The following is a 15,013-nucleotide window of genomic DNA, read 5'->3' on the forward strand; positions in this document are numbered from 1 at the left end:
TGGCACAATTGGAGGGTGTAAACCCTTATACTTGGAACAACCTTTCTTGGGAGTCTAAATCTTTTGTCTCATCAATTGTGCTCCACTTCATGCTCCACCAATAAAATTTGGACAACTAGTCTTTCTCATTAAATGAGATATCTCTGACTTTAATGAAAGAGGTTAGTTGTCCAAATTTTATTGGTAGAGCATGAAGTGAAGCACAATTAATAAGACAGGAGATTTGGACTCCTTTCTTGGGAGTAGTTGGCTAAAAGTAGCACATAACAAATGAAAGATTAATATGTATATAATTAGCCTTTCTGACATAGCAAAGATATTCAATCACCTGATTTACACAAACAAACGAAATGACAGACACCACAACGCCAAAGAACAAGCTCGAAGGCAAGGTCGCCATAGTCACTGGCGGAGCAAGCGGGATAGGCGAAGCCACGGCTCGCCATTTCGCCACCCACGGCGCAAGAGCCATCGTTATCGCGGACGTCCAAGACGAAATGGGCCAAAGCGTCGCTGCATCTATCAGCCCCAACATATGCAGCTATGTTCATTGCGATGTCAGCGACGAGGAACAGGTGAGAACGTTGGTAGACTCGACAGTCAATAAGTACGGATGCCTCGACATCATGTTCAGCAATGCGGGCATTGGTCGAGCGACCAACACGTGCGTGCAGAGCGTGTTCGACATAGACTTGTCGGCTTACGACAAGCTCATGGCGGTGAACGCCCGCGGGATGGTGGCGTGTGTGAAGCACGCGGTGAAGGCGATGGTGGAAGGGCACGTGAGGGGGAGCATAATTTGCACAGCGAGCGTGTCGGCAAGTGTTGGTTCCTATAATGGCATTGTCGACTATACTATGTCGAAGCATGCAGTGTTAGGGTTGGTGAGGTCGGCAAGCCTGCAGGTGGGTTCATATAGGATACGTGTGAATTGTGTTTCACCAGGGTTAGTTGGGACGCCAATAGTGAAGGACACGATGAGGTTGAATGATGAGGAGGTAGCTAAGATGCAAGAGTTAAGTTCGTACTTGAAAGGTGGGTTGCTAATGCCAAAAAATGTGGCGGACGCTGTGGTGTTTCTTGCTTCTGAGGATTCCCAATTTGTCACTGGCCATAATTTGGTGGTAGATGCTGGGTTTAAACCTAAAGTTTAAGAGTTGGCTAGTAATCCATCACCAATGTTTTAGAATTTAGAATATTACTATATATATGTTGGTTTGTTTGTGTATTGTGTCCTCTTAATTTTACAGGTGTGGTGGCTGTGGTGTCTTATGCGCTGGGTGTATCTGTGGGTCCAATATGTCAGGGCGTTATTATAAGTCTCGTACACTGGGCGCATGCAAGAATTTCTCGGTGTGGTTCGAGGCTCGTTTGTTGCTTAAGTTGGTTATTGCATAGTGACCTTATTAGATGCAATAATGAAATAACTTGGACTATTTTAAAATCTGTAATAAAGTGTCCTGGTGTTTTTATCGAAAAAGAATATGAAGTGTGCTTTGGTGTTATTTTTTATTTTATTTTTTTTTAATTTTTTTTAGCAAAAACGATAGTAGACTTTATTAATGTATATCACTTTGTACAATAGAAAAAAGAAAAGAGGGGCATTATTCTAACCAAACAATGACATTGTTTTTCTCTTTAGCAGCATTAGCTAAAACTAGTGCAGCACGATTACATTGTAAAGGATACTAGAAAAAGAAATAAAATTAAAACTATCCTTAATAATTGCAATGTCTTCCAAAATCCAAGCCACCTCTAGAGAGCATATTCGATTACAATTCAACAAGTCCATCAATTCTGCAAAATTACTCTCCACCTGCACATGGGAAAAGCTGGTACTTTGACAAAACAATAAAGCTTTACTCAACACACAAGCAGCTGTGCACAGTGGATTCAACTCCTTCACAATTTTATCACAAACAGCAGCTAACACTTCTCTACCATTATTTCGGATAATTAGTCCAATACTAACAGAAGATGACTTTTTTTATTGTGAAAAAGCCACATTAAGTTTGTAAATACCATTTGACTAGGGAGGACTCCACCTTGCTGCTTTCAAACTACTTTCCTGTGGGTTTTTTTGCTGGACTTCCACAAACTCAAGTCTATATAGATTTGCCCGAGCTCATAGCTCATGATAAGAAAGAGCAATGTTATTAAAAACAACTCTGTTCCTACATTTCCAAATCATCCAACAAGCTATGCACAATGTATCAAAGACAGAAGCAGGTAGTTTCTTGAGGGCAGCATTCATTGCATCAATGAATTTCATCTTTGGATAGAACCTGTAATAATTCAACAGAGGAGATTGCAGCCAAATGGCTTGAGCATATGAACACTCCAAAAAGAGATGATCACAAGTTTCAGCTTCCTCATTACAGAGCACGCAAGAGAAAGAATGCAGCACCTTCCTTTCAAACAGCTTAGTACAAGCTGGTAAGTTGTCATTACATGCTCTCTAGATAAATGTTTTGACCTTGGGTGGAACTTGAACAGACCAAATGCCATTCCAGAATGAGTGAAACCGAGCTGGGTTGGATGATGAAGCTTCATTACCTATGAACTTTCTTTCAATCTCAATTTGTAAAAACTATGTACTTCTGACAGAGAACACCCCGAATCTGTTCCTAGTCCAAACTAGAAAATCTTTTGGGTCTTTGTGGACTCAAAGGAATGGCTTTTATGATTTAGGCTTCAAAAGGATAAAAAAATTAGTATCAATGAGCATGGTTTTCCATCTTGGCTGAAATGATGCAAACTCCATGGGATCTGCAACTCTTGCTTTAGGTGGTAAAATTGTACAAGTAGAGAGGACTCTTTGATTGGCTTCAGATGGCAACCACTTGTCAGCCTAGATGTTGATCAAGGAGCCATTACCAACCCTCCAACAACTCCCTTGCTTGATAAGTTCTCGCCCATGAGTAATACTTCTCCAAGCATAGGAGGAGTGACTAGGAACAGTAGCTTCAAGAAAGGAATTATTGGGAAAATACTTGGCTTTGTAGATCTTATAGCTAGAGCAAAGAATCTTGATTGTGGAGAAGCCTCCGGCACTATTTAGCCAATAAAGCTAAATCAAAACATTTGAGATCCCGAAACCCCAAACCTCCATCCTTCTTTGCTAGACATATGTGCTTCCAACTCAGCCAATATATTTTTGTTTCCTCATTTTTTTTGCCCCCACCAAAACTACCCCATCATGGAATTGTTGTCATCACACAACCCCAAGGGAAGAAGGAAACAGTTCATAGCATAAACTAGGATGGCTTGGGCCACAAATTTTATAAGAACCTCCTTGCCAGCTTGCGATAATAGTTTACCCTTCCAACCACCAAGTTTAGATTGAACTTTACTCTTGATGTCTTCAAAGGCTTGCTTCTTTCCTCTGCCAATTAGAGGAGGTAAACCAAGGTATTTTTCCAAAGGCACATTGGAATTGGCATTGAAGAACCGCTTGATCTCCTCCTGTAATGAGTAGGGGTATTGGAGCTGAAGAAAATGGAGCTTTTATCACTATTAATCTTCTGCCCAGATGCAATTTCATAAGCATGAAGAATTTCCTTGATAATATGACACTTAGATAAAGAAGCATTGCAAAAAAGCAAACTGTTGTCTACAAAGAGGAGATGGGTGATTGAAGGTCCATTCCAAGAACAACTCACTCCATGTAGATCCCTATGATGTGCTGCATACCTTAATAATGCCAAGAATCTGTGCATAATAAAAACAAGTAAGGAGACAAAGGACCTCCTTAGCAAATGCCTCTAGAGGGTTTGATAAAGCCTGAAGGTGCTCCATTTACCAACACTGAGTAAGAAACAGATGAGATCCCAGCCATGATCAAATCAACCCATTTTTTTATGAAACCCCATCTTCAACATCAACACCTTTAGATAGTCCCATTCAACCCTATCACAAGCTTTGCTCATATCAAGCTTTATCACCTTATATGCGGTGTTCCCTTGACGTTTGGATTTCATGTGATGCAAAGTCTTGAAAGAGATGAGAATATTATCTGTGATCATTCTATTTGCCACAAAAGTACTTTGACATTCAGATATGATACTCCCCAAAATTAGTTTCAGCCTGTTAGCTAAGACTTTAGAGACAATCTTGAAAATGACATTACAAAGACTGATTGGTTGGAAATGAGACATAATCTCCAGATTTTTTTCTTTTTGGGATTAGAGTTATATGAGAGAAATTGATACTATGCAAGATATTACTAGAATTAATACAATCAAGAACTGCATTAGAAACATTAGTACCTACAATATGTCAATATTTCTGAAAAAATAAAGGATTCATACCATCAGGCCCCGGTGCTTTTGTAGGATGCATTTGGAATAAAGCTCTCTTTACCTTATCATGAGTAAACTCAGCCAATAAAATGTCGTTCATGTCCAGGATAACTACTTCACGAACGTGATTAATTACATGCTGGATAGAACTAGTAGAAGCACTAGTAAACATTGTCTAGAAATAATCACTTGTCACCCTCTCTAGATTAGACTGTTGTGAATACCATCTAAATCTTGTAACTTTTGAATCTCATTACCCCTCTTTCTTTGGGAAGCCATTATATGAAAAAATTTTGAATTCTGGTCTCCATCTTTCATCCATGAAATCTTTGAGCGCTGGTGCCAATATGTATTTTCCTGAGCCACTAATTCCTTAATTTCCAATCTAATGCGTTTCTTGCATTAGACAATTGCTTATTTGCAGGATCCAAATGACACTCTAAGTCTCTAACTCCAGATTGGTGAGTAATTCCCACTTTGTGTTGATAGAACGTATGAGTCCCCTTGCATGACCACCTCCCTTTGCATCCTATGTTTTCTGATGGGAGGATTTGCAGCATTTGTTTGGAGTTTCACCAACAGTGCCATATGATCAAAGAAACCGAATGGGACATGGGACAACTTAGATTGAGGAAACAGTTGCACCCATTCCAAACTATGTAAACCCTGATCCAATCTTGCATAAACCAGATTCCCCTAAAATCTTCTGTTGTACCAAGTGAATTTTAGACCTCTATAGCCCAAGTCAATCAATGAACAATCATCTACTACTCTGGTAAATTTTGCTATCTTATTGAATGGTCGAGAGCCACTACCCCAGTATTCATCACTATGAAGAATTTGAAAAACTATCATAAAGTTTTAGCAATTTTTGTTCCAAACCAAGAATGTCCTAGTGGTACAATTTTCCCAGTGGCAGCTTAAGGAATTATTTTTAAGATGGTTATTAAGAAACTTAAATTTAAAATAATAATAATAATAATGATGATGATGATGATGATGATTATAAAACTTGAATACATTGATGTCTTAAAAAAAAAAAAAAATCTTGTGAGTTTTCATATTGTGAAATCATTGTATGATAACTTTATTATCAATGCTATCAGCTACATATATTTAAATGTACAAAAATAATTAAGAAATCATTCATCTACCAACATCTTGTCTAAATAAGTAACAATATAAGCAAAATGCATCATTATTTTTTTATGATTCGTTCTAATCAATTTTTGTATTTTTTTAAAAACCACATGGGTCTTAAACCCATTCTATGATACAAATAAAAACAAATTATGAGTCCAATACATGGCATTAAAAAATTTTAAAAATAAAAAAATTAAAAAAAAAACATGTGTTGTGAACCCATTACAAAATTGTGACAAAATGATAGACATAAATCCAACCAATTAGGTATGAGGAATTTTAGGGGATGACTAATTAAAGTGGTTGGATTTAATTTGTTTGGTTGTTTTATTTGCCTCAAAGCATGTTTGGTAGTTTGTAATAAGCATTGTAATGTATAATAGCTATTCTTGTACTTTAGATTATTCCATAGTTTGATTACGTTGTTATTACATGAAATAATAATTTATTATGAATAACTATTTTTTTTTTAAATGAAGAATAAATATTTATTTTTAAAATGATTGTCATAGTTATTCCTTAATAAGTGTAATAAATTATAAAACTATATATTTTCAATTAAACAAACTTTCCATATGCACATAACAATTATGTAAATAAAAAATCTTCAAAACATAACTCATCTCTCTCGCAAATTTAAAAAATATTATTTTCTAGGAAATATAACTTATGAATAGGGTTTAGTTATTCCATTATAACACATTTTATTTCTAGTAATAAATATTATCATTTATATCATAATTCTCATTCAGTGTATCAAACGTGCCTTTACTTTATAAAATACGGTTGATCTGCTATGGCCTGCCTAATAAGTTGTGCACTATAACCTAGTCAGTTAGTCCTTGTTTGGGTGTAAAAAATAAAAATAAAAAATAAAAAAATCACTCATCATTCATCACTCAAATATCATCACTCATCACTCTATAACTCATTTCCTATCACTCAAAAATCTCCAAAGCCCAGTTTGGCACCTAAACATGGTTCTGTTTTCAACTTCAAGAACTCAAAAAATTGAAACCCACACTCTGACCTATGCTACTAGTGCACCAGAATCCCTACCCGTGTTCTCTCATTTTTCTATTCTTCCTTCACTTTCATATTCTCCCATCAGAAAACTCAGAAAAAGACCAAAACCTATAAGCTAAAAACTCTTCCTCCCACTTCGGCACACTCTAACTAGAACTAGCTTGATTTTTACATTTTTGTTATAAATAATAATTACTTTTTCTTATCAGTGGTCCACCTTACAACAATTAGAAAACATGTTACATTCTCATATCCCTTTAGTTGGGTTCGACTGCACTGCACTTTTTTTTTTTTGGTGGTGGTAGAGGTAAAGATGAGTCATAGGATCTTACCGTTCTATTTTACCAAAGAAAATGTTTTTTGGAAAAACTTGTTTGAACAGATCAGCTCCAATTAGCCTTGAATAGAAAAACTTTGCATTTTTTAAAATTTGTCTCAGTACAATAGAAGCACAAGTGGAGTGACAGCTCACCAGTGACAGAGTAGGCCTCGTTGGTGAAGAGGTTGGGTCTTGAGGGGGATTTTTTTTTTTTTTTTTTTTTTTGTGGTGGTTGGGTTTTTTTAATTATTTTTTTATGAAGATGAAGAGGGACAAAGAGAGAAAGAGGAGAGGAAGAGGGAGAGAAAGAGGCGGTGAAATTAATATTTTAATGAATAGATGAGATAAATAAGAAATGGGATATTAGGTGTATTGTAAAATTGTATGATATAATAGATAAAGTAGGTTTTGAGATGGCAAAATGGGATAATTTATAGAAACCGAATGTGAATGCTCTTATGGCAAAACTTGATTTACGCTTTTATCTTTTGTAAACCACTTTTATCCTTGCCCAAAACATATCAACCAAATCTCCACCCTTCATTTTTCGCCACTTAACCACCTCATCCCCCAACCAATGTCCCTGGTCTCCGGTAGCCAACCACTAGCCCCGCCATTGCCGATCCCCAATCACGATCTTTTTCATTTAAAATTTTTTTTATCTTTATTATATATGTGCTTAGGAGATGAGAAAATGTGAGAAAGTAGTAGCAAATATATTTTCCATATTATTTTCAAGAATGCAACCAAACAATTGAATGTAAATTATTTTCCCAAAAAAAAAAATTCTTCTTGAGTAAACAGTAATACTTATTAGAACACACACAAAAATAGTAATACTAGTGTTTTAAACCGAATTTATAATACATTACATGACTAGAGTATAACTACAAAAGGGTCTAATCTTTGTAGTTGTATACTGGAGTTATAAACAGCAGACACTAGACACACACAACCAACGTGGGATAAATATCCCTATTTTTCTTTTTTGAGTAAACAGTAATACTTATTAGAACACACACGAAAATAGTAATACTAGTATTTTAAACCTGGTTTATAATACATTATATAATCAGAGTACAACTACAAAAGGACCTAACACAACAACCTCTCACTAATTTTGCCTATTCCACTTGGTTAATATGTGCTCTCCATTCCTATCTTTTTCTTCTCTTTATTAAAACTACTCTTTTTGTAATTAAAGATTATTTTATAGGTAAAAGTTGTGGGAGACATAGGTCTTCTTCTTAAGGATCTTAGACAAATTCCATTTGGTCTAAAGAGCCAAATATCATGCATGTGGTTAAAAATTAATTTATTTTCCTTTCATTGGCTCACTTGGTACAAAGGGCGCCTATCAAGGCATACATTCATTGGTGATCACCTTAACACTAATCTTTTGTTTCAAAAATCCCTTCAATCCACTATCCTTATGTTTTTCACTCATATGTACAGTGTACGCCACACCAATTTAACTTGGGTCTCTCATCTTTTTTTTTTTTTTTGTTAATTGAGAACGTTTTATTACCATAAAACAAAGGAAACCAAGAAAAGAGGTCCACAAGGAAACTCAAAAAATTTGCCCAAAACAAACAATACACAAAGCAGAGCATGAGCTCTAGCACAAGCCACAACCTATTAATGAGGATAATTTTTGATTGATCGACTCGGGGTGCTGAACCTTTCTCGTCTAATCATCGGCCTTACACTTTAACTGATCCCAAAGGGATGATCAACCCCATGGGCCATCGGACCCAGGTTGACAATCCAACCCTCAATCCCGTCGACCCATCACCTCAGGGTTCCCATGGAGCTTGCGTGGGGTCCACTCATATGTCCATACAAGGAAATTACTTGCGAGTCATAACCAAATATCCTATCGCATAATCAAATCTTCTATATATGGGAAGGTAATCCCAAGTATCTTAGGATCCTTCTCTCTACAAGGAAATTTCCCCATATCAAGGGATTTGGGTAAGCTCTCCAGTACTATAAAAAAAACAAACCATAACCCATTTGAGATACGTGAATTCTCCCTAGCTCTTGCACTCTTGAGTTCTTGAAGATTCTTCTATCACTAACTTAACTTTTGGAGGGTCTTTAGCCAGTACTGCACCAGTGCCCTTTGATTGATCTTCTCTTTTGTTTTTCAAGCACACCCATTGGCGCATGTGTGGACGATCAACTTGTTGACAATTTTTGTGCATCGTCAGTTGGCACTGTCTATGGGAAACAAGCGATAAGCCATATCGTCGTTTCAAAGACAAAGAGTTGTATGGTCTTGACACTATCAATGGCGACCACCAACCAATAGATCGGGAACCCGCCCAATGCATTGGAGAGGTAGGTGCAAACCCTTGCCGCAGCAATTGAATGACTCACTCAACAAAATCATGAGTTGGAATGACAGTTGGAGCAACGGAATGATCAAGAGCCGAACAATTAGAATGACGGGCAGGATAGGGACGAACATGACAACAATCGTACCCCAATAAGGGACTAAGAGCCGAACCAACAAGTCGACGAACGACCTAAGGCCCCACTTAGAGAAATAAGAATGATCATCAAGGGGAGCACGATGGTCAAATCTTCAAGGAAGACAAGGAAGACCTACCTACGAATGGTGCAAATGTTCAGCTCACCGGTTGTCCACCTAAGCTTACTTGAATGGAGGACCCGATGATCAACTTCATTAAGGAGGATGTATGACGAGTCCATCACCCCCATGATGATGCCTTGGTGATTAATCTAACCATAGCAGACAACAATACCCGACAAGTCTTGGTGGACAATGGAAGCTTAACTAACATCCTCTACTATCCGACCTTCCAACAAATAAGGATCGATAAGGCATGACTCATGCCATTGGACGTCCCTCTAGTAGGCTTTGAACGAAGGTCATGCCCATCAGATCTATCACATTACCTGTAACCATCAACACCTATCATCAATAAATCACCAAGGATGTCACCTTCTTGGTAGTGGATTGCTTGTCAGCCTACAATGCCATCATAGGGTGACCAACGCTCAACGCGTGGAAGGCAACCACATCCACATATCACCTACTACTGAAGTTCCCTATAAAGTGTGGGATAGGAGAGGCCCACGGAGATCAGATGGCGGCCCGGGAGCTCTATGTAGCCATGCTGGAGATGGACGAACAAATGACCACTATGAACATTGAGGAGTGACAAGTGAATGTAGAACTGACGGAGGGAATAAAAACCATCTCCTTGGATGAAGAACACGCAGATCGGATCACTCATATTGGCACAGTAGCCAACCCTTCAGTTCGAAATGGGCTGATCCTTTTCCTAAAGGACAACCTAGACATCTTTGCCTAAAGCCATGAGGACATGCCTGGGATCGATTTGAATATCATGGTCCATTAGCTCAACGTCTCCTCATCCTTTCCACCTGTCCAACAAAGAAAGAGAGTCTTTGCACAAGAAAGGGACAAGGCCATAGCCGAAGAAGTTCACAAGCTGTTGGACGCAAGCTTCATTAGAGAGGTCTACTACCCCGAATGGTTGGCCAACGTAGTAATGGTTAAGAAGGAAAATGGGAAGTGAAGGATGTGTGTGGACTTCACCAATCTAAACAAAACCTATCCAAAGGATAGCTACCCCCTCCCACAAATCGACCTCATTGTAGACTCGATGAATGGACACCAGTTGTTGAGCTTCATGGATGCTTTTTCTAGTTACAACTAGATCAAGCTTGAGGAGTCTAACCAAGAGAAGACATCGTTTGTCATAAGCCAAGGCCTTTTTTGCTACAAGGTCATGCCATTCGAATTGAAGAATACGGGGGAAACATACCAAAGGCTTGTAAACAAGATGTTCGTCTGACAGATCGGATGGAACGTTGAGGTATACATAGATGACATGTTATTGAAGAGCAAAGAAAAGGATCACCACTTGAATGATCTTAGGGAGAAGTTCGAAACTCTTCGCCTCTACGAAATGAAGCTGAATCCTAGTAAATGTGTGTTGAGGGTATCATCGAGAAAGTTCCTTGGATTCATGGTATCCCAACGGGTTGTCGAAGTCAACCTCGACAAGATTCAATTAATCCTAGAGATAAGCCCCCCGAAGGACGTCAAAAAGGTCCAAAGGCTAAACAAAAGAACCGCGGCACTCAACAGTTTTGTCTTGTGGGCAACGGACAAGTGTTTGCCATTCTTCAAGGTCCTGAAGAAAGCTTTTGAATGGACCGATGAATGTCAGAAGGCATTTGAGGAGTTGAAGGCATACTTGGCATCCCCACCACTCCTAAGTCCATCCAAACCTGATGAATAGCTCTTCTTATACCTGGCCATATTCCCCATGGTAGTTCAACCTTGATCCAAGAAGAAGATCGTGTGCAATTACCTGTGCACTACACCAGCTAAGCACTAAGGGGGGTAGAAGAGAGATATCCTTTCATGGAAAAGTTAGCCTTCGCTTTGATCATAGCAACCTGCAAGCTTAGGCCATACTTCCATGCACATACCATAGTGGTTCAAATAGACAAGCCCTTTTGGAAAAAATGGATAATCTAGAGGCCATCGGATGATTGGTCTTATGGGCAATAGAGCTAAGTGAGTTCGACATACGGTACTGCCCAAGGACTGTGATCAAGGCCCAGGCCTTAGTTGACTTCATCGCAGAATTTATGGCGGGCAAAACTGACAACTGGGGGGCAACCCTTTAGAAGGTTCAAACGAACAGGTTGTCCAACAAACGTGCTAAAAGGATCGAAGTGGTTCTTCAATACCCCAAAGGGGATACATCGAATGTGCCGTCTGACTCCAATTCCTAACGGCCAATAATGAGGTTGAATACGAAGCCATTCTAATAGGGCTCGATTTGGCCAAAGTAGCTAGGGCCTCATCAGTTATCCTTCATAGCGACTCCTAGGTTGTCGTTGGGCATATCAACAAGGATTACGAAGCCAATGGAGAACAAATGAAAAAGTATCTCGGCCTTATTAACAGATGGATAAGTCAAACATTTGCAATAAAATTCATACAAGTCCCAAGGGAAGAAAATGAGCATGCCGATCGATTAGCCAAAGCTGTGTCTGTAAAACACATGATGGTTGGTTAACAAGCCCTATCCTTCATTCAGCAATCCTTTGCCATGGAGGAATCAAAGATATAGATGATACCAAAGGGCATTGACTGGATGTCGCCAATCATCTCCTACCTCAAGAATGAGACACCTCCGAAGGACAGTGACAAAGCTCGACAACTAAAGGTTCGAGCAGCACTCTTTGTGCTAATAGCAGCTATGTTATACAAGAAAGGCTTCTCTTGACCATACCTAAGGTGTTTGATCCCCCATGAAGCGGACTACGTCATGAGGGAAGTCCATGAAGGGGTGTTTGGGAACCACTCAGGGGCATGATCATTGGTCCATAAGCTCATACGAACAGGGTACTATTAGTATACAATGCAAAAGGATGCCCAATCCTACATGAAGGCATGTGACAAGTACCGGCACTACAGCAATGTCATAAGGCAATCGTCAGAACCACTCACGTTGATGAATGCCTTATGGCTTTTCATTCAATGGGAAGTGGACATCATGAGACCCTTTCTAATGGCAATGTGACAACTCAAGTTCCTTATTGTTGGGATTGACTACTTCACCAAATAGGTAGAAGCAGAACCACTGGCAACCATCATGGAGAAAAATGTCTATAGCTTCATCTGGAAAAGCATCATCTATCTATATAGGATTCCTAGGGTCCTCATCTCTGACAATGGAAAACAATTTGACAATGATGCGTTTAGAGACTTTTGCAAGCAATTGGAGATCAAGAACCATAACTCTTCACACACATGCCAATGGGCAAGTTGAGATTACAAACCAATCCTTGCTCAAACTAATCAAGACTCAGCCTAAGGGGACAAAAGGGATATGGCCAGGGGAACTACCAAGCACATTATAGGCATATAGGACAATTGCTCGGACACCTATAGGAGAAACACTGTTTCGTCCAGCATTTGGGAGTGAGATTGTCATCCCTATGGAAGTGGGAATAGCAAGCTACAGGATAGCCCATCATGACGAAAGGAAGAACGAAAAAGGGATTCGTCTATACTTGGATCTGCTGGATAAGGTGAAGAAGGCTGCTAAACAACAAATGACCCGATACCAAGACCTCATGGCCAAGCACTATAGTGCCAAGGTGAAGCCTCGACACTTCAACATCAGGGACCTTGTCTTGAGGAAAGTGACAATGGCCACCAAAGATCCCACGCAAGGGAAGTTGGGACCTAACTAGGAAGGTCCATACAAAATCATTGATTGCAATAGGAAGGGCACCTACTACTTGGAAACACTCGATGGGCAAATGCTGCACCATTCTTAGAATGCTAAGCACCTCAGAAGATACTATTAGTAATGCATCAGCAATAGCTTGTGTTATCACTTATGTTATCACTTTTCCTTAAGTTTTTGTTTAAGTAATTGACATACCGGTTTTTTGGCTTATGAAATAGCAAGTTATCAACATTTTATTCATTTTATTTTTAAAGGGAATCATTACTATCTACAATGAAGAAAGGCTTATTAAAAGCAACGCCCTACTAAAAAGGCAAACTGATGATCAAGGATGCCTTCGCGCATTTGATCAAATCTTAAGTCCTACCTACAGGGTGGACGGACGATCAGGAATTCCCTCGTGCACCTAGTCAACTTCTAAGTCCTACCTAAGGGGTGGAAGGACGATCAAGGATGCCTTCGTGCACCTGATCAACTCCTAAGTCCTACCTAAGGATGGACAGACGATCAAGGATGCCCTCGTGCACTTGATCAAATCTTAAGTCCTACTTACGAGATGGACAAACAATCAAGGATGCCCTCGAGCATCTGATCCCTATCAAAACTCAAAGTCCTACCTAAAGGATAAAATCGACAATTAGGGAAGTCCTCAGACACCTGATCTATGTAAATTCTGAAACCCTACCCTAAGGGTAAACTGATGATTCAATGAAAAAAGAAAATAAAGGAGAGTTGGGTTAAGGGAAACCAACGAATCATAACTCCTTCAAGGGGCCAATAAGTGCCCGACATTCTAAGACAATGCCTCTAGACCGACGACTGACGGTTTGATAAAAGGTAAATCGACGAGCGTAAACACTTATACAAAATACAAAAGAAAAATTATTATAAGGTAAACAAAAAGCTTTATAAAGTTGCTGAAAAGTATAAGCATCAAACCCAAACGAAGGGCAAAGATTAACTTATGCCTCCAAACATGGCACCACCATTGTTCTTAAATTACAAACCAAAGAACTAAAAAAATAATACAAAAAACAATTTCTTTCCAAGATAGGCAGGGGTATGGGTTGGCTGATCGTTGGGACCTTTGGGGTCGTTGGCCTCATCAGTAGGCCCATCAGTCACCAGCACTTCATCTTCTGTCTCCTCATCATTAGGAATAGGATCAGTAGCATAAGTCATCGGGGCACCAAGCTTCATATGGATCTGGGAGAAGTCCATATCTGGGAACATGAGGACAGCTTGATTGTGAAAATCTTCAAACCCGTCCCTATAGTAACCCCTCATTTCATTGAAATAGGGTTGGGACACTTAGAACTCCTCAATGGCCTCCTCCTTTACCTTGGTGAGGTATCCCATTGAGTTTGGCATTCAGATCAATCACCTCTTGACCAAGAATCTGAGAAGATTCTTTGAACTTCTTCAAAGCATCTACTTCAAACTCTAGACAAACCTTCAGGCACTTGATCGACGCCTTGCTAGAAGCACAGCAGATTTGCAAAGCTCACATCCTCACCAAACCCTGTTAAAAAAGGGACGAATCCACATCAAAAAGGGACGAAGGTACTTGAAAAAGGATGAATGGAATAAAAATACAACATAGCCTCATCATGTCATGGAGACTAGAGTCACCCAAAAGGTTAGTCTCCTGCTTCGAGCACTCGTCCAAATTAGCATTTCAGACGATGGAACAAGTTATGTCCTCTACATACTCCTTATCCTTCACTAGCAAAGGAAGAGGAAGAGGGGCAACGGGGCCTTAGGAAGTCATAAGACCTTTACCAAACCTTAACAACAACCTTACGTGTCTCTAGATGAATGGAAGAACCATTGCCGCCTTTACTCGACGATTGAACATCGGAAGCATACTTCCTCTTTTTGGAGACATGAGGGAGCAAGACCGACGATCCCTTACCTTAAGCTCTCTATGCAGCAGCCTTCTTGATCTTCTC

General features: G+C 39.4%; 1 protein-coding gene across 1 annotated transcript; it reads left to right on the forward strand.

The window, feature by feature from the left end:
* The first annotated feature begins 290 nt into the window (after positions 1-290).
* On the forward strand, positions 291-1,512 carry LOC112034368 ((+)-cis,trans-nepetalactol synthase NEPS1). Its single transcript, XM_024067186.2, has one exon. It carries the CDS (start codon positions 351-353, stop codon positions 1,152-1,154), a length of 804 nt encoding a protein of 267 aa, XP_023922954.1. The 5' UTR covers positions 291-350; the 3' UTR covers positions 1,155-1,512.
* The last annotated feature ends 13,501 nt before the right edge of the window (positions 1,513-15,013 follow it).

This window comes from Quercus suber, unplaced genomic scaffold (genome assembly GCF_002906115.3).
Source record: "Quercus suber isolate HL8 unplaced genomic scaffold, Cork oak 2.0 scaffold_153, whole genome shotgun sequence".
In the NCBI taxonomy this organism is placed as follows: Eukaryota; Viridiplantae; Streptophyta; class Magnoliopsida; order Fagales; family Fagaceae; genus Quercus; species Quercus suber.

Excerpts from the sequence above, each read along its gene's own strand:
- LOC112034368 (XM_024067186.2), top strand. The coding sequence starts at position 351 with ATGACAGACACCACAACGCCAAAGAACAAGCTCGAAGGCAAGGTCGCC.